The sequence below is a fragment of the Phragmites australis genome, chromosome 10 (genome assembly GCF_958298935.1).
Source record: "Phragmites australis chromosome 10, lpPhrAust1.1, whole genome shotgun sequence".
Lineage (NCBI taxonomy): Eukaryota > Viridiplantae > Streptophyta > Magnoliopsida > Poales > Poaceae > Phragmites > Phragmites australis.
Window position 1 is genome coordinate 10,667,776 of NC_084930.1, and position 25,499 is coordinate 10,693,274.

Consider the following 25,499-nt stretch of genomic DNA (forward strand, 5'->3'; position numbering starts at 1 on the left):
CTCCCTCTCCCGCTGGTGGCGGATGGCCTGCTCCGCCTGCCCCCGCGGAGCCCCTCCGCCGCAACTGAATCCTCTCCAGCAAGCTCTACATGGACGTCCCCGCCTCAAAGGTCGGTCCCAAACCACCTCCCCCCCCCCTCCGTTCCAAGGACCGGACGAGCTGCCCATGTTTCGATTTCAATTGCGTTTGTTTCTCGCAGGCGCCGGTGGTCTACTCGCCGGCCTACGACATCGCCTTCCTCGGAATCGAGAAGCTGTGAGTTGCCTGCCTACCCATGTCGCTATGCATGGAGAGAAGCATCGGCTGTGTGTGTTTGACAATGTGCGCGTGTGCAATGTCTTGTGCAGGCACCCGTTTGATTCCTCCAAATAGGACAGCATCTGCAAGTTCCTCATCAAGGAAGGGTACTTGCAGAAGAACAGAGTTGTGGAGCCGTTGGAAGCCTCCAAGGAGGATTTGTTAGTGGTAATGACCAAGAATCAAGAATATACTTTTCGCCTGGTTTATAATCCGGTGTGTTTTTGCTCCGAGTCTCATGCACGGCTTGCTTGACCAGGTGCACTCGGTGGCATACCTGAACAGCCTCAAAAGCAGCTTCAGGGTTGCATCTATTGTAGAGGTACCGAGCTATTGATTATTCAAAAGAGGTGGAATTGGACTGAGTGGTGGCAAATTGTACAGCATAGTTAGCTTATGATTAATGAAATGTTGTACAGCATAGTTAGCAAATTGTACAGCCTGCACCAAATCACAGTATATCGTAGGTCCCTCCTGTGGCGCTTATTCCTAATTGGCTTGTGCAGGGAAAGCTACTGTACCCGTTCCGGAAGCAGGTAATGTCTTGTGATTTGGTGCTCCCATTTGGATTGTGTAGAACCCAGCTGCATAAGTTGAGTATCTGAGAAGAATGTAAGTTATTTTTCTCTGATTCTCTCCATAGGTGGGAGGGTCCATTTTATCGGCCAAACTTACGCTTGAGAGAGGATGGGCCATTAATGTTGGTGGAGGATTTCACCACTGTTCGACAGAGGAATAGGGTGGAAAAGATTTTGCTAATGATGGTATGGACTTTATTTTATTTTCCTGCTTATTTTCTGTTCATTATACATGTCGTTCTGATGCCAATTTTCCACTTGCAGGAAGGGTTTACACTTTGGACATGTACAATGCTGGGATTTATCCCTTTGTAAGTGTTGGGATCGAAATCCCAGACAAGGAGGGCCTTCGGGGGTGGAGGTAGCGAAGGTCCCTTATAGTGACGTGTACTAGAAGTAGAACAGTTTTCGATTACCTTTCACGGTTACACTGTGGCTCTATTTATAGCCCGTACCCGCCGATTACGGGCCCGGTTTACACATATTACCCTCAAACCTGCTACATTCCCGGAATATCCGGGGGTAATATGGTATAAATGAGCATGATCCCATAATTACAACCGTGCTCAGGACAACTGGGCCCACTGTCAAGCTAGCCGTCCAACCGAAGGATATCGAAACCCTCTTCGTCCGACCTCCTGACGAGCTACCTTCGCCGCCTCCTGGCGAAGACCTGGTCTTGTCTTCGCATGGGCCGAAGGACACGGGACGCGAATTGGGGCTTCGCCCAACAATTGAGATCGGTCAGCCTTCGCATGCGCCGATCTGGTGAGAAGAAGATGCAACCAGCACAACAGCTATCACGCAGCACCTCCAACTAACCTCGCAGTTGTCTTCGGGTGCGGGGATGGTGGGAGATGATCCCCAACAGTAGCCCCCTACTGGCAAGGTTTATCTTCGATAGGCCGAGCCTGTAGTCTTCGAAATATCTAAACGCCGTCCCCCTTCGGCACGCTGTTAAAAAAATTTATTTGTTTTGTGTGGTTTTTTAATACCATTTAGCACCGCCGCAACGATATCTATAACTACCTGCATTTAATGTTCATGGTAGTTATCCGAGCACGGTTTCCGGTGTCGGTTCAATTTTCGATGCTGGAAGTTGTAACCGCGTCTGAATCCCCCTATAAATACCAGATGCTGTCAAAATTTTTTGTACCGTGCCCTCGTTTAAAGTTGTCGCTCTCATACGAAGTAAGTTACAGTTCTTCGGACGCCCTAGACGAAGCCCCCGATTGCCTTCGCACTGCAGGAGGATTTCCTTGAACTAGATGGCTCCGAAACACAGGTCGTCCCGACCGAAGACTTACTGGATTGGACAGTCTAAGGTAGATGGCGAAGTTCTAGCTGGCCTTGTCAGGGAAGGGCTGATTAGTGATGTCTCGAATGTCCGGCTTCCCGGGAAGCAAGAGACACCGGAGCCCGTTGACGATGAAGCTATCGTGTTTGTGCATTATTTTAGGGCTGGCCTTCGGCTTCCCTGTGACGAGATGGTAATCAAGGTGTTAAAACTCTTCGAGGTATATTTGCATCAGTTGACGCCTAACGCCATAGTCAGAATGAGTCTTTTCGCCTGGGCCGCTCGATCGGAGGGGGTTAAGGCTTCCGCAAGGGCCTTCTCCGCCGCGCACTGTCTGCATCATCAACCAAAGCCGGTCTTTGTCCGCAAAGTCCAGAGCGAAGCACACTACGGTTGTCTAAACTTCGCCTACCGCGCCAGCCTGTCTACTCCCATGGTTGTATACAAGAATAAGTGGCCTAGCGATTGGACTCAATGGTGGTTTTACCACAAGGTGGAAGCCGAAGACTACCTTGTATCGAAATGCGAAGAGGTCAAGGGAAACCGTGCACCAGATGTGCGGTTGAAACCATCGCACCAAACCGCGCTTGAAGCCTTCGCCCGGTGTGCGAAGCATCTCTCAACTCGTGATTTGGTGGAGGAGTATTTGGCGGCCGGGGTCTGGCCTCTTAGCCATGGCTGGGCTATTCCGGCCTTCGGGGAGAAAGGGCCCGAGGGGCTTTGCCATCCTCATCCTACTGTGGAAGGCTTCGCAGGTACCCTCTTGGCCGTGCATTCTTACTTAATTTAAATCTTCTCATCTAACAGTTGTTAATTTTTTTTAGATTTGTCAGTTGCTGAAGTGGAGGCGAAGGCTGTGATGCTAGTCGGCAAGATTACTCCCGGCGAAGCGCAACTGTGCGCCGACCAGGGAATTAACCGCAGATTGAACAGAATCTTCGATTATCGTGGTATGTCATATGATGAGCGGCCGAAGATTGCCGCTGTGCTGCAAAGTAATGCGGGAGGCTCCCTAGCAGCGGAAGCGGGGGATGAGGGCGACTCCGCCCACGGGTTGGACCACACCACAGGCAAAAGTCCTTCCACGGGCGAAGAACCCGCTGCTGGCCCTCCGACGAAGAGGAAGCTCTCAGAGCGATCGCCAAAAACGGGCCATACCAAAAAAGTTGTTGCCCTCCGTAAAAAACCACGCGAAGCCGCGCCCGAGTCTCACGCAGAAATGTCTCCGGAGGGCTCCGCTGCTTCGTGTGACACGACCCGTCGGGAGAGTTCCGAAGGAGCGCAGGAGACCCAGGCGCCGAAATCCCTGTTTTGTTCGCGCGTCGATCTTCCGACGTTAATTCTGAGCGACGACGAAGAATTGACGGAGACGGGTGCAGTATCTGAGCCCGGCGTTCCAGAGGATCCTGTAGCCGAAGGTGGCGACGACATAGAGGTGGCGGCGTACTCGTCGCCCTCCTCACCTTCGAGCTCATCTTCCGAGAGCGAAGATTCCACGCCAAGTGCGCCCCGCCGCAGAGGGAAGGGCTTGATGGGGCTTGGCGGGCTGCTCGACGCGAAGGCCCTTGAGCCCGAGGCTTTGCGGGCCGCCGCCTTTGAACCGAGTGTCGGGGAGGTCAGCGATGCGAGAAAGATTTTTGGAACCTTCGTTCTTCCTGAGCTCGAAATCCCGCTTGCTCAGAAGTCTTCTAGCGAATTGATCGATGCATCCGACGTGTCTATAACGAAGGTATATCGAATATTTTCTTACATTGATAGAAAGAAAACTTGGTATTTTACTAACTTACATTTGATCTTTCAGGTTTTGCTCCTCTCCCGAGCTCAACGTAAGCAAGCAGAAAAGTCCGAAGCCCATGCCCGAAGCGCTCAGGCCCAGATTGACTTGCTACAAAAACGGGCGGAAAAAGCTGAGGGCCAGAAGCGCGAGATGTCGTGGCGTGCGAAGGATGCAGAGTCACGATTGCAGCGGCTTCAAATGGAGGTCGACGCCCTTCGCTCGGTGAAGGGGATCGTGGACAGCGAAGTGAGTTGCCTTCGGCAGAATCTGCAGTCCTCCGAAGCGCAAGTTTGCGAATTGGAAGCACTTTGCGCGTCGGAGAAAGAGAAAGCTGAGCGGCTACAGAATGAACTAAGCGAAGTGAAGGCTTACAATGACGATGCCCTTAATGTCATTGGGGAGCTTGAGCCGAAGGCGGTTGCCGCTTGCGAAGCAATCAGCCGTACCTTCGAAGGTATAGGCGCCTCGGCGACTCCCCCATCACTTGAACTCGTAGGACTGGGTGGGCTTATTGGTTGGATCAATGAGACCAGTAGTAGCCTCCTTCCAGCTGCACAACTTTACAGCAACTTCTGCGCCATGGTTGCCGCCCGAAGTCTCGTACAATCTGTGGAGATGACGGGTTGCGACCATCACATTGCTCTCCAACGACCTTCCTTCCAGTATCCTTCGGATCTGTCAACTTCGGCCGTTACAAAAGCATCGAAGAGCACTGCTCGATCATTCACCACCAATTACTGGTGCAAGCATGGCCGCGAGCTCGCTCTTCGAGAGGCCGAGTTGAACCGGCAGAGGGTATGGCTACTTAACTTTTTTTTTCTTGTCGAAGGTTATGACAGTGGTTATATGTAGCAATAATGTATTTATTGTTAGGCCAAGGCGAGGGATGACACCTTGTCGAAACCAACAACTATGGCTGCTGAAGATACTGGGAAGGTGGGATGAATTGGCGCGAAGGGTCGTGTTGTTTATGCTTTTGTTTTTATAATTTAGCGATGTGACACACTGGCTATGTAATACATTATATATTCATATCGAAGTGTTATTGACCTTTTTGCGCTCCCTGCGCAGGTCCTTGCTTCGGACACTGCGCAGGTAGCCGAAGAAGCTGTGCCTTTGTCTATGATGAGGGATAATTTTTATGTGTCCTGGTCCTGTTGGGAATCATTTCACCGACGTCATGCTAATATCGATTTGGAGCGGTATTGGCATGCGAAGTGTAGATCGTATGACGATATGAACGCTAGGACAAAAGCGTTTTGGAAATCTGTTAGTCCTTCGACGCTAGTTAGTTGACGAGCTGAACGAAATCTGCATCGTGCGGCGAGAGGGGACGTTGACGGCACATCGGTGCTCGTTGAGCCGAAGATTGAACCTCAAGACGAGGAGCCGTTTTCACACAGACCCCAATTGTGCTATCGGCGTGGTCCCTCTTCGCAAGTAGCTATGCGAAGTGGTAGTGATGGCGAAGCTCCTATGTCGCAGTCTCATTGTAATCAAGTTGGAGCCCCTTCGGCCCCGTCGTCGCGTTTCCATGCCAGTGAAGGCATCAATTATCAATTTTCTTTCAGTCGTTTGTATAAGGATTTTGTTGATCCAGATGTTGATTTTGATGCGGAATAAATTGGGTTTTTGTTATGATTTGTTCTTTTGTTACACCTTTACCGGCATGACGCCCGAAGCATTTTTTTGGTGCGCTGCGCTCTAAGCCTTTGTTGGACTCTTCGGTTTAGACTTTCTTGACGAAGGCCATCCCCCGATTTTCACCACAGTTTCCTGCGATTCTACTGGGTTTAGACTTTCTTGACGAAGGCCGTCCCCCCCCCCCCCCCCGACTTTTACTCGCAGGTAACTTCGGCTTGGTGGGGGGCAAGCGATCTTGGCCTCTGACGTCTAGCTTTGAAGGTTTTTGGCTTCAACTCGTTGGACGGTTGATATTTGGGCAGGCACTCCTAGCCCCCTGCCCTTGACGAAGTGCGCTGCCTTTTAGTTGGCTTAGGGACACTTCATTTTTTTTGTCCCGAAGGTTTGTTTTACCCTTCGGTGCGGGGGCAGGCACTCTTAGCCCCCGACTTTCTACGAAGTTCGTTGCCTTTTCTTTGGCCCGGTGATACTTCATTTTTTCTATCGCGAAGGTTTATTTTTCCCTTCGGTGCGGGGGCAGGCACTCTTAGCCCCTGACTTTCGGCGAAGTTCGTTGCCTTTTCTTTGGCTCGGCGATACTTCGTTTTTTCTATCGCGAAGGCTTGTTTTCCCCTTCGGTACGGGGGCAGGCACTCTTAGCCCCCGACTTTCGGCGAAGTTCGTTGCCTTTTCTTTGGCTCGGCGATACTTCGTTTTTTCTATCGCGAAGGTTTGTTTTTCCCTTCGGTGCGGGGGCAGGCACTCTTAGCCCCTGGCGGTTTTTATAATTCCGCGAACGTCGCAAGTGTACGCTTGCTTGCCTACACTTCGCACCGCGTTCTAGTCGTCGATTGTGCGCCAATCTCTTTAGGCTGGCGCACTTCGACGAAAAGTACTACTACTCAAGACAAGCAACATTTTTTGGGGGGGGGGGGGTGGCACTATCATTGTTTACATGGGTTCCTGCCTCGTTAAAAACCTCACCCCTGGTGAATGGGTCCCCCTGTGAGGAAAAGAGTGCAGTACCCTTGCAATGCGATTACAAGAACTACTACGAAAATTAAAAATTACATTGGAGTCTCAGACTCTAATTACCGATCTTCAGGCGTAGAACTTGCGAAGGTTGTCTGCATTCCATGTGTGTGGAAGCTCTTCACCCTCCATATTTGCTAGATGATAAGAACCATGTCTCAGAGATCTTTTAACTATGAAGGGGCCATCCCATTTACTCTGAAGTTTGCCAAACGATGCTGCTGTACCAAATCTTCGCAACACCAAGTCTCCGGGTGCGAAGGTCTTTTCGGATACATTCCTATCTCTCCATTTTCTTGTCTCTTTTTGGTAAGTGGCCAGGTTTTTTGCGGCTTGCAATCTTACTTCTTCGAGGGCATCTTTCGATGAAAGTTCCTCGCATTGGTCTAGTTCATTCCCGACCCTGAATGATTTTGTTTTGCATTCCTCTGGAGTCATGGCCTCTTCGCCAAATAGGAGGCGAAATGGCGTGTATCCTGTTGGTCTTGCAACCGTTGTTCTTAATGACCATAGTACCTTGGGCAATTCTTCAACCCACTTTCCTTGTGGCAATCCTTGAAGACGCTTCGCAACCCCTGCGAAGATGATGTCATTTGCTCTCTCAACTGCGCCATTAGATTGTGGGTGGTAAACTGATGCAAACATTAATTTTATGCCCAGACCATTACAAAAATCTCTAAATCCCGCGCTATCGAACTGAGTACCATTGTCCATGGTTACTTCGCTTGGAACCCCAAAGCGGCACACAATATTCTGCCATAGGAATTTTTGTATGTTTTTTGACGTTATGCTCACAAGTGGCATTGCTTCTACCCATTTTGAAAAGTACTATACTGCCACCACCGCATACCGCAAATTTCCTGGGGCTGGCGGCAGTTGCCCGACAATATCGATTCCCCATCGCCGCAATGGCCATATCGGCGGAATAAGTTGTGTCTTCGTTGTCGGTCTGTTTGATCCCTTCGCCCAGAATTGGCACTGTTGGCAACTTCTTACCAGTTGGTCCGCATCACTTACAGCCGTTGGCCAATAAAAGCCCTGTCTGTATGCTTTTCCTACCAAAGCCCTTGTTCCGATATGTGAGCCGCACAACCCGCTGTGAATTTCACTTAACAGTTGTTGGCCTTCTTTCTGAGATATGCATCGCAAGAATGGTGCGCAGACTCCTGCTTTGTACAGATTTTTGTCTATAACTTTATAATTTCTTACCCTCTGAGCCATGCGCTTTTCTTCGACCTGATCTTCGATATCCCTTTGGCCCTGTAGATATGCCATTATCGGAAGATGCCAGTCTTCGCTCTCAATTGTTGCGACCAGGCGCGTTTGGTTGGAACTGTCATCAAGGGCCGGTTCAGTTAGTTTCTGATAGAAGACATCTGGAGGCATGAGCATGTTCTGCGAAGCCGCTTTTGCTAGCTCATCTGCTTCGTTGTTATCATTCCTCGATACACTCTTGACCGTGAATCCGACGAAGTATTTTTCCATTCTTTGCACTGCTGCTCTGTACTTGATCAGCTCTGGTTCCTTTGCCTGGAATGTTTTTTCAATCTGGCTTGCTACAACCTTCGAGTCTATTTTGACAAGTATTCTTCAAGCTCCCAAAGCCTTTGCCTTGCGAAGTGCCAGGAGTACAACTTCGTATTCCGCCGTATTGTTTGTGGATCGGAACTCTAACCTGGCGGCGTACCGCAGCTTCGTCCCCGAAGGTGAAAATATTACTGCCGAGACTCCTGCTCCTGCAGCTCGCCAGGCTCCATCACAGTACGCGGTCCAGATAGGTTTTGCTGCTTCGTCATCTAAAGTCTCAGATGAAGGTGACCATTCCGCCACGAAATCTGCCAGCGCCTGTGATTTTAATGATGTTCGTGCCACGAAGACAATCATGAATGGAGCTATCTCTGTTGCCCACTTCGCTATTCTTCCGATGGCTTCTTTGTTTTCGAACATGTCACGAAGGGGTAGGGAAGTTGCCACTGTAATCTTGTGAGAAGTGAAATAGTGGCGGAGCTTGCGGGATGCCATTACTAGTGCATATGCTACTTTTTCCAACTCTGTGTATGACTTCTTTGGGCCTGCTAGTACTTCAGATACATAATACACTGGTGCTTGGCGCAGCCTGTTACCTTCGGGTTTTTCCTGCACGAGAACAGCGCTGACTGCTGAGGGGGATGCCGCTATGTATAACAGCAAATCTGCGCCTGGATCCGGGCTGGTCAATGCTGTAAGCTTCGTCAAGTATACTTTTAACTCATCGAAGGAAGCCTGCTGCTCGGCACCCCATTTGAAAGGATTAGAACTTCTTAACACCTTGAAGAGTGGTAGGCTTCGCTCGGCGGACTTCGCAATGAACCTGTTCAATGCTGCTAGTCTTCCTGTCAAGCGTTGGGCTTGTTTACTGTTATGTGGCGGTTTCATATCTAAAATTGCTTGTATCTTCTGAGGATCCGCTTCGATTCCTCTTTTCGACACTAGGAACCCCAGGAGTCTTCCGGATTGCACTCTGAAGACCCATTTCTCTGGGTTTAATTTTAAACCTGCTCTTCGCAGATTATCGAAGGTTTCCCGGAGGTCTTCGATGTGATGGTTTCTCCTGGTACTTTTTACTACTATGTCATCAACATAGGCCAATACATTTTGCCCCAGCTGCGGCTTTAACGCGGCCTGCACCAATCTTGTAAAGGTTGCTCCAGCATTCCAGAGTCCAAAAGGCATTCTTACGAAACAGTATGTTCCGAAAGAGGTTCTGAAACTCGTTTTGTCTTCGTCTTCCTTTGCCATCCATATTTGATGATACCCAGCATAAGCATCTAGGAAGCTTAGCATCTCGCAGCCGGCTGCGGAGTCTTGAGCTGGTCAATTCTAGGCAGTGGAAAGTCATCTTTGGGGCAAGCTTTGTTTAAATCTGTGAAATCGATGCACATTCTCCACTTTCCATTGCTTTTCCTTACTAATACTGGGTTGGCCAGCCATTCCGAGTGCATAACCTCGTGTATTACTCCGGCATCGAGCAGTTTTTCTACTTCGACCTTTGCTGCTTCTTCTCTTTCCCCCGAAGCTTTTCTAAGCTTCTGTTTCCTTGGCTTCGCTTTTGGGTCCACATTTAGCTTGTGCTGAATGATGCTTTGACTCACTCCTTGCAGGTCTCTAGGGGACCACGCGAAGACATCGTTGTTCCTGCGAAGGAACATTACAAGTTGTTGCTGATCTTCTGCCGGGGCCTCTGCCCCTATTGTAATCTTCTTATCTTCTTCATGATTTAGTCGTACTATTCTGGTAGGTCCTTCTGGTGCAGCCTTCGCACATTTCTCTATGGTTTGCCTGCTGTGGCCTGCTTCGGCACCCGTTGAAGGGTCTGCGATGTTGTGGACATTTCTTCTTCCTGGGGCTATTCCTACTTCGATTCGCCTAGCAACTCGCTGATCTCCCAACACCTTTATGACTCCTTCTGGGCCAGGCATCTTCATGCACAAATAAGCGTGGTGCGGTATTGCTCTGAATTTATTGAGGAACCCCCTCCCAAATATCGCATTGTATGGGTAACTAATGTCCACCACGTCGAAGGTAATTTCCTCTGTGCGGAAATTCATCTGTTCGCCAAATGACACTGGGATTGTTAATTTCCCCAGAGCGTTGATTGTGTTTCCACGGAAGCCTAGCAATGGTGACCCAGCTTGTTTCAAGTCACTTCTTCGCAGCCCCATCTTATCGAAGGCATCAGCGAAGATAATGTCTGCAGAACTTCCTCCATCGATCAATATCCTGTGTACTTCGTTTCCCGAGATGTTCGCGGTAATGACTAAGGCATCTGTGTGCGGATAATCTAATACCCTCATATCCTCCTGCGAGAATGTAATGGGAATGTTAGACCATATTGAATTGATGTACGTTGGTCCCACTCCGACGTGGTTAACCCTTCGTACGTATTCTTTTCGCTGTCTCTTGGATTCTGTTTGCTGGCTGGACCCCCCTGAAATAGCCAGCACCACACTGTACCCATTGTTTATGGCATTAACTGATTTGCTACTTTCTGGTGGTGCCTCGATTGCAGGTCTTGGCGGAGGTGGGGGTAGATCGCCCCGAATGTTCAGTTGCCTAGTTTGATCAAATTGGGCTGAAGGTGTGGGTGCAAATTGGGGTGCTGGAATTTGATGCCATTGGTTCGGAAACACCACGTTCTGATTGTGGTTGTGCCACCCTTCGCTTCTTGCGAAGCTTGTTGCATGGTGAACTGTCCTTCTGTTATCTACCGACTGCTTCGCTAAACTTTCTTTCATGGCCACGACTTGTGGGCAATGTTTAGTCCGGTGGCCTGCTCCTTCGCCGTGCAGCTCACAGTAAAAGGTTGCCGGGTCATGCGAAGGTCGTCCTCCTCTAACTCCGCGGCCTCTTCCCCTGCCCGCCCGGCCTCCTCTATTGGACGAGTTGTAGGCTTCGCACAAGCCTTGGACTACTTCGGGCGGGCCGGGGTTGATCTGGTTGATTTCTTTTTGGCTTGGATAATCAGGACCTTCGGGTTTTCTTGGACGCTGAGGTCTGTCTCTCTGATTGCCACCAACTGCCTCCTTAGGTGGTGCATGCTTTACTCTTGAGGCCGTAAACTCGTTTTTCCTTCGTAGATGATCAAGTTCAGATCTTGAGTATTCTTCCATCTTGTTTAGTAGCTCCTAGACGCTTGTGGATCTTTTTCTGGTGAGCTTTCCTGCCAAAAGGCCCCCTCTGATGCCCTGTATTGCGGCATCGATGATCGTATCTTCGCTCAATTCCTTCGCCTGACAACGTATGTGTACGAATTGGCGCATATAGCTCTGTAAAGTTTCTGTCGGTTGCTGCTTCAGCGCGAAGAGGTCAGTTGCGGTGATGTTATCCGCCCGGTTCCCTTGGAAGTTGATGTACAGGGCAGTGCGTAGCTGTTCCCATGAATATATGGATCCCGGGGGTAGAGCGGAGTACCACGACCTTGCTATTCCCTTGATCGCCAATACGAAAGCCTTCGCCAAGGTTACACCGTCTCCACCAGCTGACTCTACGGCTGCCTCGAAGCTCATGACAAATTCTCTCGGATCCGATTCTCCATCGAACATAACCACTCTGGGCATTTTGAATCCTAACGGCCATGGCTGATTTTGCAGGTCCATTGCTAGGGGTGACTCAGGATCTCCCATGGAATATCTTCGCCGAACTTCTTGCGAGGCTCGTATCAAATCTCCCGGTGGTGTCGGCCGGCGAGACATGCCTTCTGCTTGGAGTATATCGATTTCCTCCTGGATCCTTTCCAACGTTTTTCTTGCTTCGTCTGCCCGCCGGCGGTACTCCGCAGCTTTCCGGGTCGCTGTTAGGCCATCCAACATGCGCTTTTTGTGCGCAATTTGCCTTTCCAACTCCTCAGCTTCTAGCCTAGCGTTTCGTTCTTCGTTTGTTTCTTCATCATGCTCCAACTCCGCGAAGTCGCCTAGTTCCTCCCATTCTTCGCTTCGCCCTCTTTCGCCTTCTTTTTCTGGAAGATCGAAGTGAATGTGATCTATTGGCTCCATGATTGGCATTTGCTCCGTCTCCACCCAAAGTGCGTTGTCATGTCGGCCATCGGCAGTTTGTTGTGGCGCTGTGTCAACTTCGCAATGCTGCTCTTGTGCAGCCGAAGCCCCCCCGGCCGAGGCATTGCCTGATTCTGGTACCGCCGGAGTGGTTCTGTCGGCCAAAGGTCCGACCGCGGCTGGGAGTTCTAGTAGCGCCTCCGCTCCTCCAGGTGGCTTCGCTTTCTTCTTGGGTGGCATGCCTTCGTGGGTTCGATCCCGCGGACGGCGCCAACTGTTGGGATCGAAGTCCTAGATAAGGAGGGCCTTCGGGGGTGGAGGTAGCGAAGGTCCCTTATAGTGACGTGTACTAGAAGTAGAACAGTTTTCGATTACCTTTCACGGTTACACTGTGGCTCTATTTATAGCCCGTACCCGTCGATCACGGGCCCGGTTTACACATATTACCCTCAAACCTGCTACATTCCCGGAATATCCGGGGGTAATATGGTATAAATGAGCATGATCCCATAATTACAACCGTGCCCAGGACAACTGGGCCCATTGTCAAGCTAGCCGTCCAACCGAAGGATATCGAAACCCTCTTCGTCCGACCTCCTGACGAGCTACCTTCGCCGCCTCCTGGCGAAGACCTGGTCTTGTCTTCGCATGGGCCGAAGGACGCGGGACGCGAATTGGGGCTTCGCCCGACAATCGAGATCGGTCAGCCTTCGCATGCGCCGATCCGGTGAGAAGAAGATGCAACCAGCACGACAGCTATCACGCAGCACCTCCAACTAACCTCGCAGTTGTCTTCGGGTGCGGGGATGGCGGGAGATGATCCCCAACAGTAAGTATTCACATCTGGAATGTTCCTTGCACATATTTGTTACGGCTGTTGGTTATCTAATAATTACCATTAAGAAACGTACGATTCAGGTTGCTTAGGCGATAAGAGGTCACCCGGCTTGTTTCAAAAGCCGCCGAGTGTTTTACAAAGTGCAATTCGGGTCTGCTTATGATGTAGAGATGATCTGCCTAGAATTTTCTTTCTTGTCTCACTTGTTATCTTATCTGAACCCCTTACATTCATACCTGGAAGGAACCTTAGCATGCATCCATTCTGTTTGGTTCAATACCAGATATATTTCTGAATTTCTATTTCTTTGTAAACTTGCATGACTTCGTTTCAGGATCATGTTGCTAAGCGGTACATTAATCAAAAAGTTGAATTAGTTGTAAGTTCATTTTGCAACCTGTTATTTACCATTTGTTTTTTTTTTGTGCGTAATTCCTAATTATGGGGTTGTGTATTATATAGAGCGGGACAAAAGCGGATGAATACTTGGAGCAACTTGACAAGGCTCTCGAGGTAAATTTACAATTTAATAGTGGCATCTCTGCAAAATTGGCAGTTACTAAAAGGGTTATAATGGGTACAAGATTATGTTAAAAGTGTCACATTTGCATGATATATGGTCCGAATTTCAATGAACTGGACATAAAAGTGAATTTTAGTGTGTCATTTTAACATTTGATGTCAAGTAAGTGCATCCATGGACCATGATGCTGTATAAATTGCTTGCCTCTGTTTTCTACTAAGCAGGAGGTCTGAATCAGAACAACTTTGGTCCCTTCACCCTACGTTGGGCCTCTGATATTATTTCTCATATTACCCTCTGATAAATTGATCATGCACAACTATAGTGACAACTGTGCTTTCCTCCATAATTTCATTTCAAATTTATTTCTCCTCGTTTTGCATTCTCCATATTTCCCCAGAATTGTTGTACTTAGAACCGTTCATTCTTGTTGTTTATGTATGTGTAGTTTTGACAAACTTGTTATTTACAGTTCCTCTTGGAACATATTGTTTGCAGGTTTCCAAAAGTAGATTTCCGCCGCAGTTGATTGTTTACAATGCTAGGACAGACACCTGGATGGTGATCCATTGGGCAGATTGAAGGTAATTTTCTCCTCTGCTCTATATATATTTTTTAACTATAATGCATCTATGCAGCTTCCAATGCAACAAGAATTCCACAACCTGAATTATGGATGGCAACAAAAAACTTGGATCAGCCTGTTGAATTCCTCACCTCTAAGGTGATCTTTGTGCCAGTTATGCCTAGCAGCCTGGGTTTCATGTCCTTGCAAGCAGAAGTACCATAAACACTACTTTACAAACAACCTGTCTCCTTGTTTTGCTTCTTCACCGTGCACAAATAGGTGCTATGCGCTCAATTCAGCATGTTTTCTCTCCACGTTCCAGATATGTCTTGAGGTGTGGTGATCAGAGATGAGAAGGTGTTTAGGTTCGCGAAGATCAAAACATCCCACTGCTCATGCTGACATCAGGTGAAATATTTTCCCCACATATTTTATTTCATATGCTAGGAACGCAAAGCCACTAACACCGTATTCCTGTGCATGAATTCTGTCTGTGCCATGTTATCAGGAGGCTACATGAAGTCAAGCGCTCGGGTGATGGCAGATTCTATCATCAATCTCTTAAATAAAAGCTTGATACCACTAGGTGGCCGGCTGGGTTGACCAAGTACTTGTGATGAGTGTTATACTGAAACACACATTTAAAAAATTTACTGAAGCACACATATCCTGGATTTATATATCTTGTGTACAAGAAGTTCATGCTTTTTATGTTGACAAACATGATAAACAACATATATGACACAGGGCCTTCTTGGCTGTACAATGTCAATGTGCATAAAGAGGAGTTTTCAGGGTCTTTGTTTTCCAGTAAAAGCAGCAACGATCCAGAAAGACCTCCATGAAGACTCCGGATTTTCTAGAGGCAGCTTACAACGCATGTTTGTTGTCCAGATTGTCAGTTGTATCGCACGAAAGAAGATGGATTGCGCGGGACGTAGCGCTGCGGGTGGGCCCAGGATGTCAGATCAGTGAGAGAGTTATGTGCAACATCCCAAAACCTTGCCTTTTTTTGCAACACTAACCCAAAAATGGGATCGTCTCTTTGTTGGGGGATGATCTCTTCTCGAGCTGGTGATATTTTTATCTTTAGCAAAAATCCCATTTTTTGTCGATTAGATCAATTTCAAATCAAAGAATCAGACGACTTAAGACTTACAAAAAGAAATCAGACGACTTGTAAATAGCAAATCTAGTCACAATATTGGGCATTGCATAGACATCTAACTAACATCAATCTGAAAACTCTGCTATATTTTCTTGCGACTAATCTGAGTACAGTACTAGATGGCTAATCAGTCCCGCTATGTACTTATTCCTCTCTCTTGAATCCTGATCTAACAATCCAAATCAAAGTCCTAATCAACTTTGCCTGAAGTATCACAAGACATGGAAAACGACTGAAGAAAAACACAGACACCATTCAGTGCCTCCAAAACTGCATTCTCCTTGCCCTGATCCGGTCAAAACTGATGTGCGCCACCCCATTGGTTCCGGCCGGGCGGGGCCCAGCCTACGGCGACCCCGGCGGCGGCGATGGCGGTCTTGTCACCGCATCCTGGACAACCTTCGCCACAGCTTCCTTCAGGGATGCCTCGTCGAGCTCGTCGTCGCCGGCCTGCAGCGTCAATTTGACAAGTACTCCATCGTGTTAGCTAGGCTTCACAAGCAAGTACTCTGACCGTGTACATGTCTACTGAACATACTTTTCAATAACGCCAAGCAGCTGAAAGCCCTACTCGATCACGAGTAATTACTGGTCGTTGTCAGCGTCAGAAACAACGGGTTAAGAGATGGTAGTAGATGGTATCACGAGAAGATGATATCAGGCACGCATTAGAGATGGCTGAGCCGCTGAGGAGATCAGGAGCTGAAAGGGGCCATGCCAATTTTTCGATTATTTTCTTGGGTGGGAGACACTAATTCTCAGTCGCCTATCTTTTTTCTCCGAATAGGACATGGATTATACCAAAGTGAAGACGCTGATTACAACCTGGTTCTGCATAAAGGACCCTGAAGATAAATTAAGTAACATATTGTGTAGCCTAAAATCATATTGCTACAAATGTGTAATTTTAGTAGAAATCTACAACAATAACATGTGTAAGCTATTGGATGTTGATCTGGCGGCGTGACTGATTTTTTTTATTTTCAATCTACTGACACAAAGTCCCTCCCTTTTTTTGTTCCTATTTGAAAAGTATCTTGCTTTGAGGAGCCGTCACCGATAGATTTCCATATTGAGAGGAGAATACATGAAGAACACTGCCTTAGTCTATCCAGCATATTCATAGTCTCATAGCCATGGAAACTTTAGCTGCAACATGTGCAATATTCAATTATATATGAGTGCCGAATTGGTCAAGTGGTCAGTCATATCTTCTAGAGCCAATTCAAAGAGCTTAGGTTAGTTTAAGTACTAATTTGACCCCTGTACGGTCCACGGTTTTGATTGCACAGCAAGGACTAGTCTAGATTCTGTACAGATCGGAGCTAGTTTTTTTCTCGAACATTTCAATGTTTTTTCCAGGCCAGGTCAAGCACATCAATATTTCATGCCTTTCCTCTCAGGGTGATATCAATGGGAGACCCCGTTAAAGTCAACCATTCAAAATAGAATTTTTACCGTACTATTGTACACGTATGAGCTTGTCCACCTAGGATTTTGTCGTGTCGCGTGGTCGTGTACTTACTTATCATGTTTAGTTTTATGCGCCAACATGTTCATCTTAAAGCTTAAACCATAAAAAAAAGAAGGAACACACAGTGCAGTATAGTCCATACCGCAACTCGCAATGTGATGCCGACTTGTGCATGAGTGCTGCTCCTTTGCCGGGCATCGACGGTCACCACGGCGAAGCGCCCCATCTCCTTGATCCGTGCGAGCATGGCGATCACTAGCTCCGACAGGTCGCACTCCGCCCGGACGGTGACCCTAATGGTCACCTCCTGAGGCTGACCGGACGTCGACGTTGAGATCGATGCGCCGGTGGTCACATCAACTTGCACTTTAACCGGAGAGTCGTCGCTTGCAGTTTGCTGGGTCTCGCCGGGCGGGCCAAGCCGCGCTTCGAGCTGCCGGTTCTTCTCTTCGAGGTCGCACACTTCGGCGATTAGCTTGTTCATGTATTCCGTCGTGTTGGCGAGAACTGTTGCCTTGTCCTTCTGCCAATGGATCATGATTGCACGCGTGAGGACTTCAAAATGTGCGATGTTGCAGATGCTTACAATGGGAAATTGAGAAATCTTGATGCTTGATTTGGTTGGTTGTGTTGTACCTTTGATCCGGGAGGGAGCAGTGCTTTGAGAGTCTGGAAGCTCTCGTTGAGCCGCTCGCGCCGGCGCCGCTCCGAGATCATGTGGTGCAGCTGGCTGCTGGTGGGTTGAGCCGCCAGCGGCGGCGGCTCTGGCGGCTGTGCGGCGGCGATATCCTCCTGCTGGCGCGCCGCGGCGAGCTCCCGGTCGCGCATTGCCATATGCACGCTCACCATGAGCGCGATGGCCGTCTTGATCATCCTCTGCCCCGGAGCGCCGGGCCGCGGCCGCGCCCTTGGCGAGAGCGCCGCGTTGTACGCCTTGAACGCCCCCACCCTGCGCCGTGGCGACGAGCGCTGCTCGTGGTGGCGGGCCAGCCACGGAGGGGACGACGGAAGTGGCACCGAGGTGATCGGCGCTGGCGGTGCGGAGGAGGAGATGACCGCGAGTATTGCCTGCGCCATTGCGGCGTCGTCGGCCTCGGCGCTCGGGAACGGCGCGTGGCCATGAGGCACGTAGACCGGCGCGAGCAACCCGTGCAGCTGCACCGCCGGCTGCAGTGGCAGCTGCTGCCGTTCTTGCGAGGATGGCTCGGTGGCCGCAGCTACCGTCATCGCCATCGAACGGATTAGTGAGGAGTACTCCGGGCTCCCGATGGAGAGGGACGGCAGCGAGGAGGAGGACGACGACGGCCGCGTCGGCGTCAGCTGCATGAGCTCCTCCAAGAGGGACTGCTGCACGTGGTCCGCCACCGCCGGCGCTGAGGTTGTCGACAGCCCGATCTCGATCTCTCCGTTGTCGCAGCCCATGAACACCGCCATCTGCACCACCACGTCGAACTGATCAGCTGGTCATCTCCATTTATCCTCCAATGCAGTGCTTGAATGATTAAGAAAACGTACCTTCGTACCGGCTTCCTGTTACAGCAACAACAATGTAGAAAGAGGTCAGCAATCACTATCGATCATATGGAATTCAAAGTAACACTCATTAATCAAACATTTACAGGATGCAGTGTATGTTATGTACTGACATGGTAGAACTGCTGCTGCACCTGCAGCGACGCCGACGCCGTGAGGTCAGGCTCCGGCAGCTCCATGTACGCGCGGCCGTCCTTGTACGCCCACCCGGGCACACAGCTGCAAACTCGACCGCTGTCAGAAACAAATCGACCTGAAGAATCCAAGGACTGAAATTGAGTCGCAATTCATCCTTACCCGCTCACGACGGCACAGAGCGCTCCTCGGTACGCCTCGAACACCGCCCGTGCGCGATCACCTCCGCCTCCGTTGCTGATCCACGCATCCAAGCAGAACAAATGGCTGCCCAGTCCAATGCACGCCGTCAGACCAAAGAACGCAAGGGAGCAATGGTCGAGTGGTGACGTACCTGGAAGGGAGCTGGCCGGCGATCACCGGCGTCCAGAGGCAGACGTAGAGGCAGCCGGGGATGCGGGGTGCAGCGCGCTCCAGGACGCGCGCCCGGGCCCCCGCCGTGAGCGCGAAGATGGCGTCCATGAGCCGGAAGGCGTGGGTGTCTCTCTCATTTTAGGAGGCTACGGAACCATGGCCGAAGCAGTCTCTAAGTACGTGAGGCAGCGCGCGCGGGAGAACTGAGGAGGAAGGGGAGGGAGAGAGAAAGTCTCAGGTAATCTGTCCGGGGTGCCATCGCAGGACCCGCGTCCAGAAGGGGAGGGAGCTGGTGAGAGAGAGTTCGTTTGAAAAGTACAGAAGGGATGCAAACGAAGACAAAAATAAACAGTTCTATTCATTTTTTTATCGCCGAAAATTTCTTATCTCTCAGTCACCTAGAATTTTGTCCTAATCAGCTTTAAATTGATGTACCAGAAAATGTACAATTTTCACGGGGCATATAAAAATGACAAATTTGAGCTGTTGCATACTGATTTAATAGTTGATAGAAGTTACTCACTTGGATACAACACTTCAACAAAACAAGTAATCAATTTTGTTGCCAATTTTTTTGGCTTGCCCAGATCTACAGTGTCACTATAGTTCATTTTTACGCCAAATCCTGGATGAGATGTGGGCGGTGAAATCGTTCACCAAATCTTGGATGCACCCATGCATTGGGTGAACGAGGTGGGGCTCAAACCAAACGAGCCCTATGTACCGCCCTCTACAGCTAATGGCTAACTGTACTTGCAGGCGCCAACCCATACCTCCACCCCTTACATTTTAACTCTTATTATTTCAAGGTTCGATGGTATTCGCACTATATACCCCCTTCGTCAAACAATTTTTTTTTATTTATTTGGTCCTTGGTATCGCAAATTTCTGGTTCCTCCAATGATCACATCTACCAGCGGTGGCATCGCTCCACTCCAATGTCACCCCTTCATCATCAATACAACATCGGCCACTTTCCACCGTCTTTGGCTACGCAGCCACCACCACCTCCCGCTGCCTATTACCTAGGTTGTGGTATTTCCCATCACACTCTTACAAATCCGGCAGCTTGTGGCACCACAGGTGTCTCGTCGCACTGCTACCGTATCCATCCCTCTAATCTTCAGGGTCGAGTTTGTGACCCTAATCTCACCTTTCGTCTCTTGAGAAGAATGGTGATATACTGATCTTTTTAAACTTTCAATGGCCTGAAAATTAGTAAACAACGAAACAATCATTTTTTGGGATAGAAGAGGAAGTGTTTTAAGCTTTATTTATCAAAATTTCTATGGTATATAGATTGGGTATCAAGAAATGCCACGTACACATGTGTATCGAAAATCCTTCATAATATAACAATTTTTACTAACTTCACAAATATATAGCACATGAGAAAATAGCTGCCCATTATCGATGTGGAAAATGTCGCTTTCTTGAGTAGATTGCTGCAGCCTACGAATAGTTGAGCTCGTTGAAAAGTACAGAATCGGTCATCCTGATTCCTGTCTCCCATTCAAAAGATCGGTTCCTTCTGCCTGTCTCGGGTCAAACCGCCAAAGGCTCGAAAATGGCCAGACATCTACATCGATCTACCTCAGCCAATCGACGGCGTCCATGGCTGTTGTTCACAGGATTTGCTTTGCCCTTGGCACAAGCTACACCTACATGCTTGTGGAGTCAAGAACTTTGGTTGGCTCCATGCATTACGAACACAGCAACAAAAACACTTCTGCCTAAAGCGTCTTGTTATGAGATTAAGTACGTACGCAAATGTCATGAACAGCCACTTCTGCCTAATGTTGGCCAGACGTTTTCTGTTGGCCAAATCCAAGGAGAATGATGATCCTGACGTACGATTATTTTTCTAGTATAATTAATTTGCTGTTAAAATTGGACTTGGTCTACGACAATGCATGTCTATCTCTCTCCTCAGTTCAATGGCTCGCACAGGTACTAGCATCTTGCATTGGGATCTTTCGTACTTTTGGGTAGTCGAAGATCATAATTCTTTTACAAGTCAAAGATACAAGATCAACGGAGTACAGATTACAAGGTCCTGTGATGCTTTGTATATGTGAGATACGTGAAGTTTAGATTGTATTATTATGGAGGCCGCCTCTTCAGTACTTTATACATGTAATGCAAGTTTTAATTGTGTGATACGATGGTGACTAGGGGTCAAATAAGTGGTACTTCGACAGTCACAAATACCTAATGTTTAAGACAATGACACGATCTCCAGTAATAGATGTGACCATTATTTTTTATTAGAATATATTTATAAAATCTAATATATTTGTGATATTATTAAAGTATTTTTCAAGACAATTCCATTTGTGTGATTTTTTATTATTTTCAAACAAAATATTTTAAAATACATTGATAATCAAAATTTTATAAGGTTGACTAGAACCTTGTCCAAAAAACGTTGTGTTTTCATGACAGTAGGGAGTATTACTTGTTGGGGGAAGGCATGAAATGAAATCAATATTAGCCATCAGATGCTATTGATGAGATGGATAGGATTAACCGCTGTACACTAATTAAAGTGGGTGGATATAGAAAAGAATGCCACCAGTTTTTTAGTTCACCAGAAAATAGAGGCCCCATGCCACTGATAGGGGGCATGTTATGCGTCGTTTGGGGGCATGCTATGAGAAACCAAATGGCTTGTGTATGGTTAGCAGCAAGTGGTGCGTTGCTCTATTTATCGGCACTAATGGCTTGGCCGTTGGGAAAGCTAAGGCACGTTGTCGTGATCCAAATGCTTACTAGATAGACATTTGCATTAAGTAATATATGGACCACATAAATTAAACGTGTTGGCTATTATTGGTGGTCCACATGTAGGTGTCACAAGATTGTTTACCAATATACGAAAACATAGAGCGGCTCTTGTATTTGTGGTTGTTGTTGGAATAAAATACAGGGGACTTTTAAGTCGGTAAATGAAACATGTGCTGCTGATTTAGGATGACTAGGATAGATATCAATCAGTTTTACTTAGTATTTTCACTGTCCTATGTGGGTAGTATTTTTTTTTGTTTGGATAGGTCTGACTAGCAAATGGTCCCACATGGAGGGTTCTCACCTTTTTATTAAATGACGTGCAGCTATATATTTGTTACGCAAAGGTGTTGGCGTGAGGCACTAGCATAATTGGTAACGTCTGGTGCTATTGTACACGAGAAGCTTCATGCATATCTCTATGACATGTGGGTCCTTGGTAGAGTTTTACTTAAAAAATGCAAGCTGCAATTAAATAAGCAAATAACCTTGACTATATAGTACTCCATACAATATTTAATTACTTAATAAGCGTAAGCAAATTATTTGGTTAAACAAATCTAATCATATTATTTGCTAGTTATTTGGTTTCTCACACATGCAGTCCGCCCACCCCCATGACCCAACACCACCATCTCCCTACTGCTTGCCCAACGTTGGCTAGCGCTTGGACAAGCCACCGCCCCATTTCTCCTCCTTCCACATCTCCGATGAGATCTCATTGCTTCCCTTGCCTCTACATGCCCTCCTGCTCTGTCTCTTGCGCCGTCGGATCCGTACCCGTCACCACGATATCCCGACTTCATCGTGTGGTTTTTCTTGACCCCCCACCATCGACCGTCCCCCGACACCCACAGCCAGCGGCACCCCACCACCTCGCTACCCCTCCCACAATCCATAGCCACCGTTGAGCCGCCCTGCTGCCCAACGGCCTCCCTATAAGCTCAGAGGCCATCCAATCCATGAACCTTAACAACCCCGTCCCCTATCCCCGTCGCCAGCGGACGAGCACACCAAAGACGAAGGATGACGATGCTGGAGGTTGAAGAAGGAGCAGAGCTCGCTTGGTAGTGAGCAAGAGGGGGTGGGGGCGTCACGTACGGGTAGCATATGTGACATAATATTGGCGCACTTGTAAACCCTAAAATACCAAAATGTTTACACACAAAATAAAACTAGAACTATTGTGAATATGTCACAATGGCATGTCAGCTTGCAATGTTGTTAGTCATGCACAGTGACGGATACAGAACAACTAGGTAGGGGGCTCATCTACCTCTCTCTCTCTCTCCCTCTTATTATCCCTCTTCCTTCTCCTCTTCTTCCTCCTCTTTCTCTTCTTCCTCTACCTCATCTATGGCAAAAAAATTGTTTGAGGTTGTCACAACTAAGAGCATATTTGGTAGAGATCTAGCTCCAAAAATTCTTGAAGCTTGGTATCTCTAACTCCAAGAATTTATGCAGTTAGAGCAAATGGTACATTGGGGGTTTGTGTATGCTATCTTATTTCTATTTTAAACTAAAAAATAGATAGTTAAACTACCTTATATTAGCCTACAAACTCTATTTCTAAGGTGGAGTTAGAAGTTGGAGTCCTACCAAACAGAGCCTAACAAAATGTTGTGACATGGCAATTGCAAACTCCTGTGTATGTTCAGCAAATATTTGCTCACAATTGTATTATTTGTTCTGAGTAATTAATAGTTCTCTTTTCCTGAAAAAACAGTCTTCCAATTTTGTACAGCATTTATAACATTCTAGATTTGATCAGTGACATTTAGAAGCTTTTACTTAATCTTCATTTTTCTTGTTAAAAAAATATGTGTAGCCATGTTTTTTAGGGGAAAAAAACAGTGCGTAGAGTGAAATTGCACAGTGAGTTGAAACAAAATCAGGGGAAGCAAGTTGATCCCCATGCACGTAATGACACACGTCAAGATTATTTTTGTTTAGAATTTCCATTGTTGAAGATGACTCCTTTTGGACTTTGCTTTAGATCTTTAATTGGACTAATTGTGTTCTTCTAGAATAAACAGGCCTATAGTTTTTTCTTCTTCAATTCCTTGTTCTCTTTCACTCAATCTAATCTGAAACTGTGAAAAGGTCTTATATGTGTCTCATGGAAAGTTGGCAGGAAGTCAGAATTTAGTCTTTTTGACACTATTGTAGATATATGTGTTCCATTGTTGTCCCAGCATGTATCCTATGAACCAGGTAGGAATGTTCCAAGCTGATTTATTAATCATTCCTAAATTTCCCTGTCGTTTCACTTTGCCTCAGAGGAAAACGATTGCACATAGTCAATCAAACTTTGAGGTATAAATATGGATTTGACTAGTTTTATAGTATGAATAGGTAAAATGAGTTGACACGGTGTCCATACATAGCAAAGTTTAAATGCATGTTTGTGTACTTTTCCATTCATACCCATTTAGTAACATCCGTAGTCTGAACGTGGACTATTCGTTAAGAACATTTGGAGAATTTAGTTAGAATTTTGCAGGTTCATTGAAGACTTGAGTACTAGTATCTACAGGCTAGAGACAGGAAGGTATTATATATAAAAGTTGATACTACCACATAATATATTAAAAATAACGGCTCAACAATGTCAGTTAAATATAAATTGAGACTAAAAATATATTAATATCGGTTTGTTATCTCCCGCTCGTGAACAATAATTGAACCACTAAGAATCAATACTGAAAATAATTATCAGTACTGATTCATGACTAAAATCAGTACTAATGAAGTGAAATATCACTGTTATTTCTAACCATGATTTTTTTGATGTGATCTAATTTTGGCTCAAGACCTCACGTCCGGCTCGAGTCCAGGCCGATCTCCACCATTTGTTCTTGTCCACTCATTTTCTCCCCTTCTGTTCAATTCCAACTCCAGAAAATCGCCAAGCGCCGGTCATGGCTACCTATGAGCAAGCGATAGCCCGAGGGGAGGGGGTGGAGGGGATGCGAGTGAGCTCGAGCAGGGCTAGCATGTCGACTTGCGGCGGTGACCTTGCGCAGATCCACATCATCCCGGGCTCCTCCTCTGCGCGGTGAACCGTGAAGCATGGCAGCTATGGTCATGTTCCTCGCGTGCGGCGGCAGGTTCGAGTCTATGCAGCCTCATATGCGTCCCCAGCTCCACCCGTAGCTCGTCGGAGCGCGGCCTCATCTGCATCCCCAGCTCCACCCGTAGCTCATCGGAGCGTGGCCAGCAGCACTGCTCCTCGTGAAGCTCGTGCAACGACGTTGCTAGTAGGTTCCATCCTCTGGCTGTCCCTCCCGTTTGTTGATTGTGCATGCTCTGTTCGACGAAATGTTTAAATGACCTGTTTGAGTTTGATTGGATTCGACTGGCTTGGCAGCTCGGAGCAAGGTGCAAGCCTTCCTGGAATTCGCGTGCATTGGCGACCTACTTGTGAGCTCGTTGCGGCCGTATAAGGCCGCCGAATCGGGTCGAGTTTGGGACGAACTCGCCGACTTCCGTGTCGGCGACGACCTTCGCGGCGATTCGTTCTGCGTAAGTGCTGCGGCGGAGACCTTCTAGCCGCTGTGTTTTCTGGTTGTGCAGGTGTTTGCCATTGTCGAGCGTGCGGTGACAGCGGGCGTGCGACCGCCCGAGCCGGCTCGTTTCAATTTTTTTAAGGGACATCACTGTCGATTGGAGTCACGATATTGAAAAAAATTTTAGGATTGATTATAGACCTAATACTAATTGTCACTATGTTAAGTAATTAGTGACAGCTTAAATTCGTTACTAATAATGATTTTAAATCATCACTAACAATTTTAACAAACGTCGATTTCGAAACACTGCTGCTTAGAAAACTTATGACGGGAAATACATTTATTTGCATATATTCTTCCATGAAATCGTGCAAGTGTGTCAGGGACTTGTGTTGTGTAGTGAGTTGGTGTGAGGCCTGAGCACGAGTCAAGGATGAGCCTTCTCCATGATATCCTCAAGGGTACGAGATC

At 47.6% G+C, this 25,499-nt stretch overlaps 1 protein-coding gene and 1 pseudogene across 2 annotated transcripts; one reads left to right on the top strand and one right to left on the bottom strand.

Moving 5' to 3' along the window:
* Positions 1–208: 208 nt before the first annotated feature.
* Positions 209–14,831, top strand: LOC133931319 (histone deacetylase 2-like; annotated as a pseudogene).
* Positions 14,832–15,225: 394 nt separating this feature from the next.
* LOC133883755 (putative transcription factor bHLH041) lies at positions 15,226–18,984 on the bottom strand. Of its 2 annotated transcripts, XM_062323184.1 has the most exons (7): positions 18,710–18,983; positions 18,538–18,642; positions 18,354–18,459; positions 18,223–18,237; positions 17,344–18,141; positions 16,850–17,230; positions 15,226–15,683 (listed from the first exon to the last, which is right to left on the bottom strand). In XM_062323184.1, exons 1-7 carry the CDS (start codon positions 18,835–18,837, stop codon positions 15,579–15,581), a joined length of 1,638 nt encoding a protein of 545 aa, XP_062179168.1. In that variant the 5' UTR covers positions 18,838–18,983; the 3' UTR covers positions 15,226–15,578. The 2 variants fall into 2 exon arrangements, with proteins under 2 accessions (XP_062179168.1, XP_062179169.1); XM_062323185.1 differs by lacking the exon at positions 18,223–18,237 and having other exon boundaries at positions 18,710–18,984.
* Positions 18,985–25,499: the final 6,515 nt, after the last annotated feature.

Excerpts from the sequence above, each read along its gene's own strand:
- LOC133883755 (XM_062323184.1), bottom strand. The coding sequence starts at position 18,837 with ATGGACGCCATCTTCGCGCTCACGGCGGGGGCCCGGGCGCGCGTCCTG. Across the intron at positions 18,643-18,709 it reads GCCGGCCAGCTCCCTTCCAG|CCATTTGTTCTGCTTGGATG; the intron begins GTACGTCACCAC and ends TGGACTGGGCAG. Across the intron at positions 15,684-16,849 it reads GCATCACATTGCGAGTTGCG|GCCGGCGACGACGAGCTCGA; the intron begins GTATGGACTATA and ends TTGACGCTGCAG.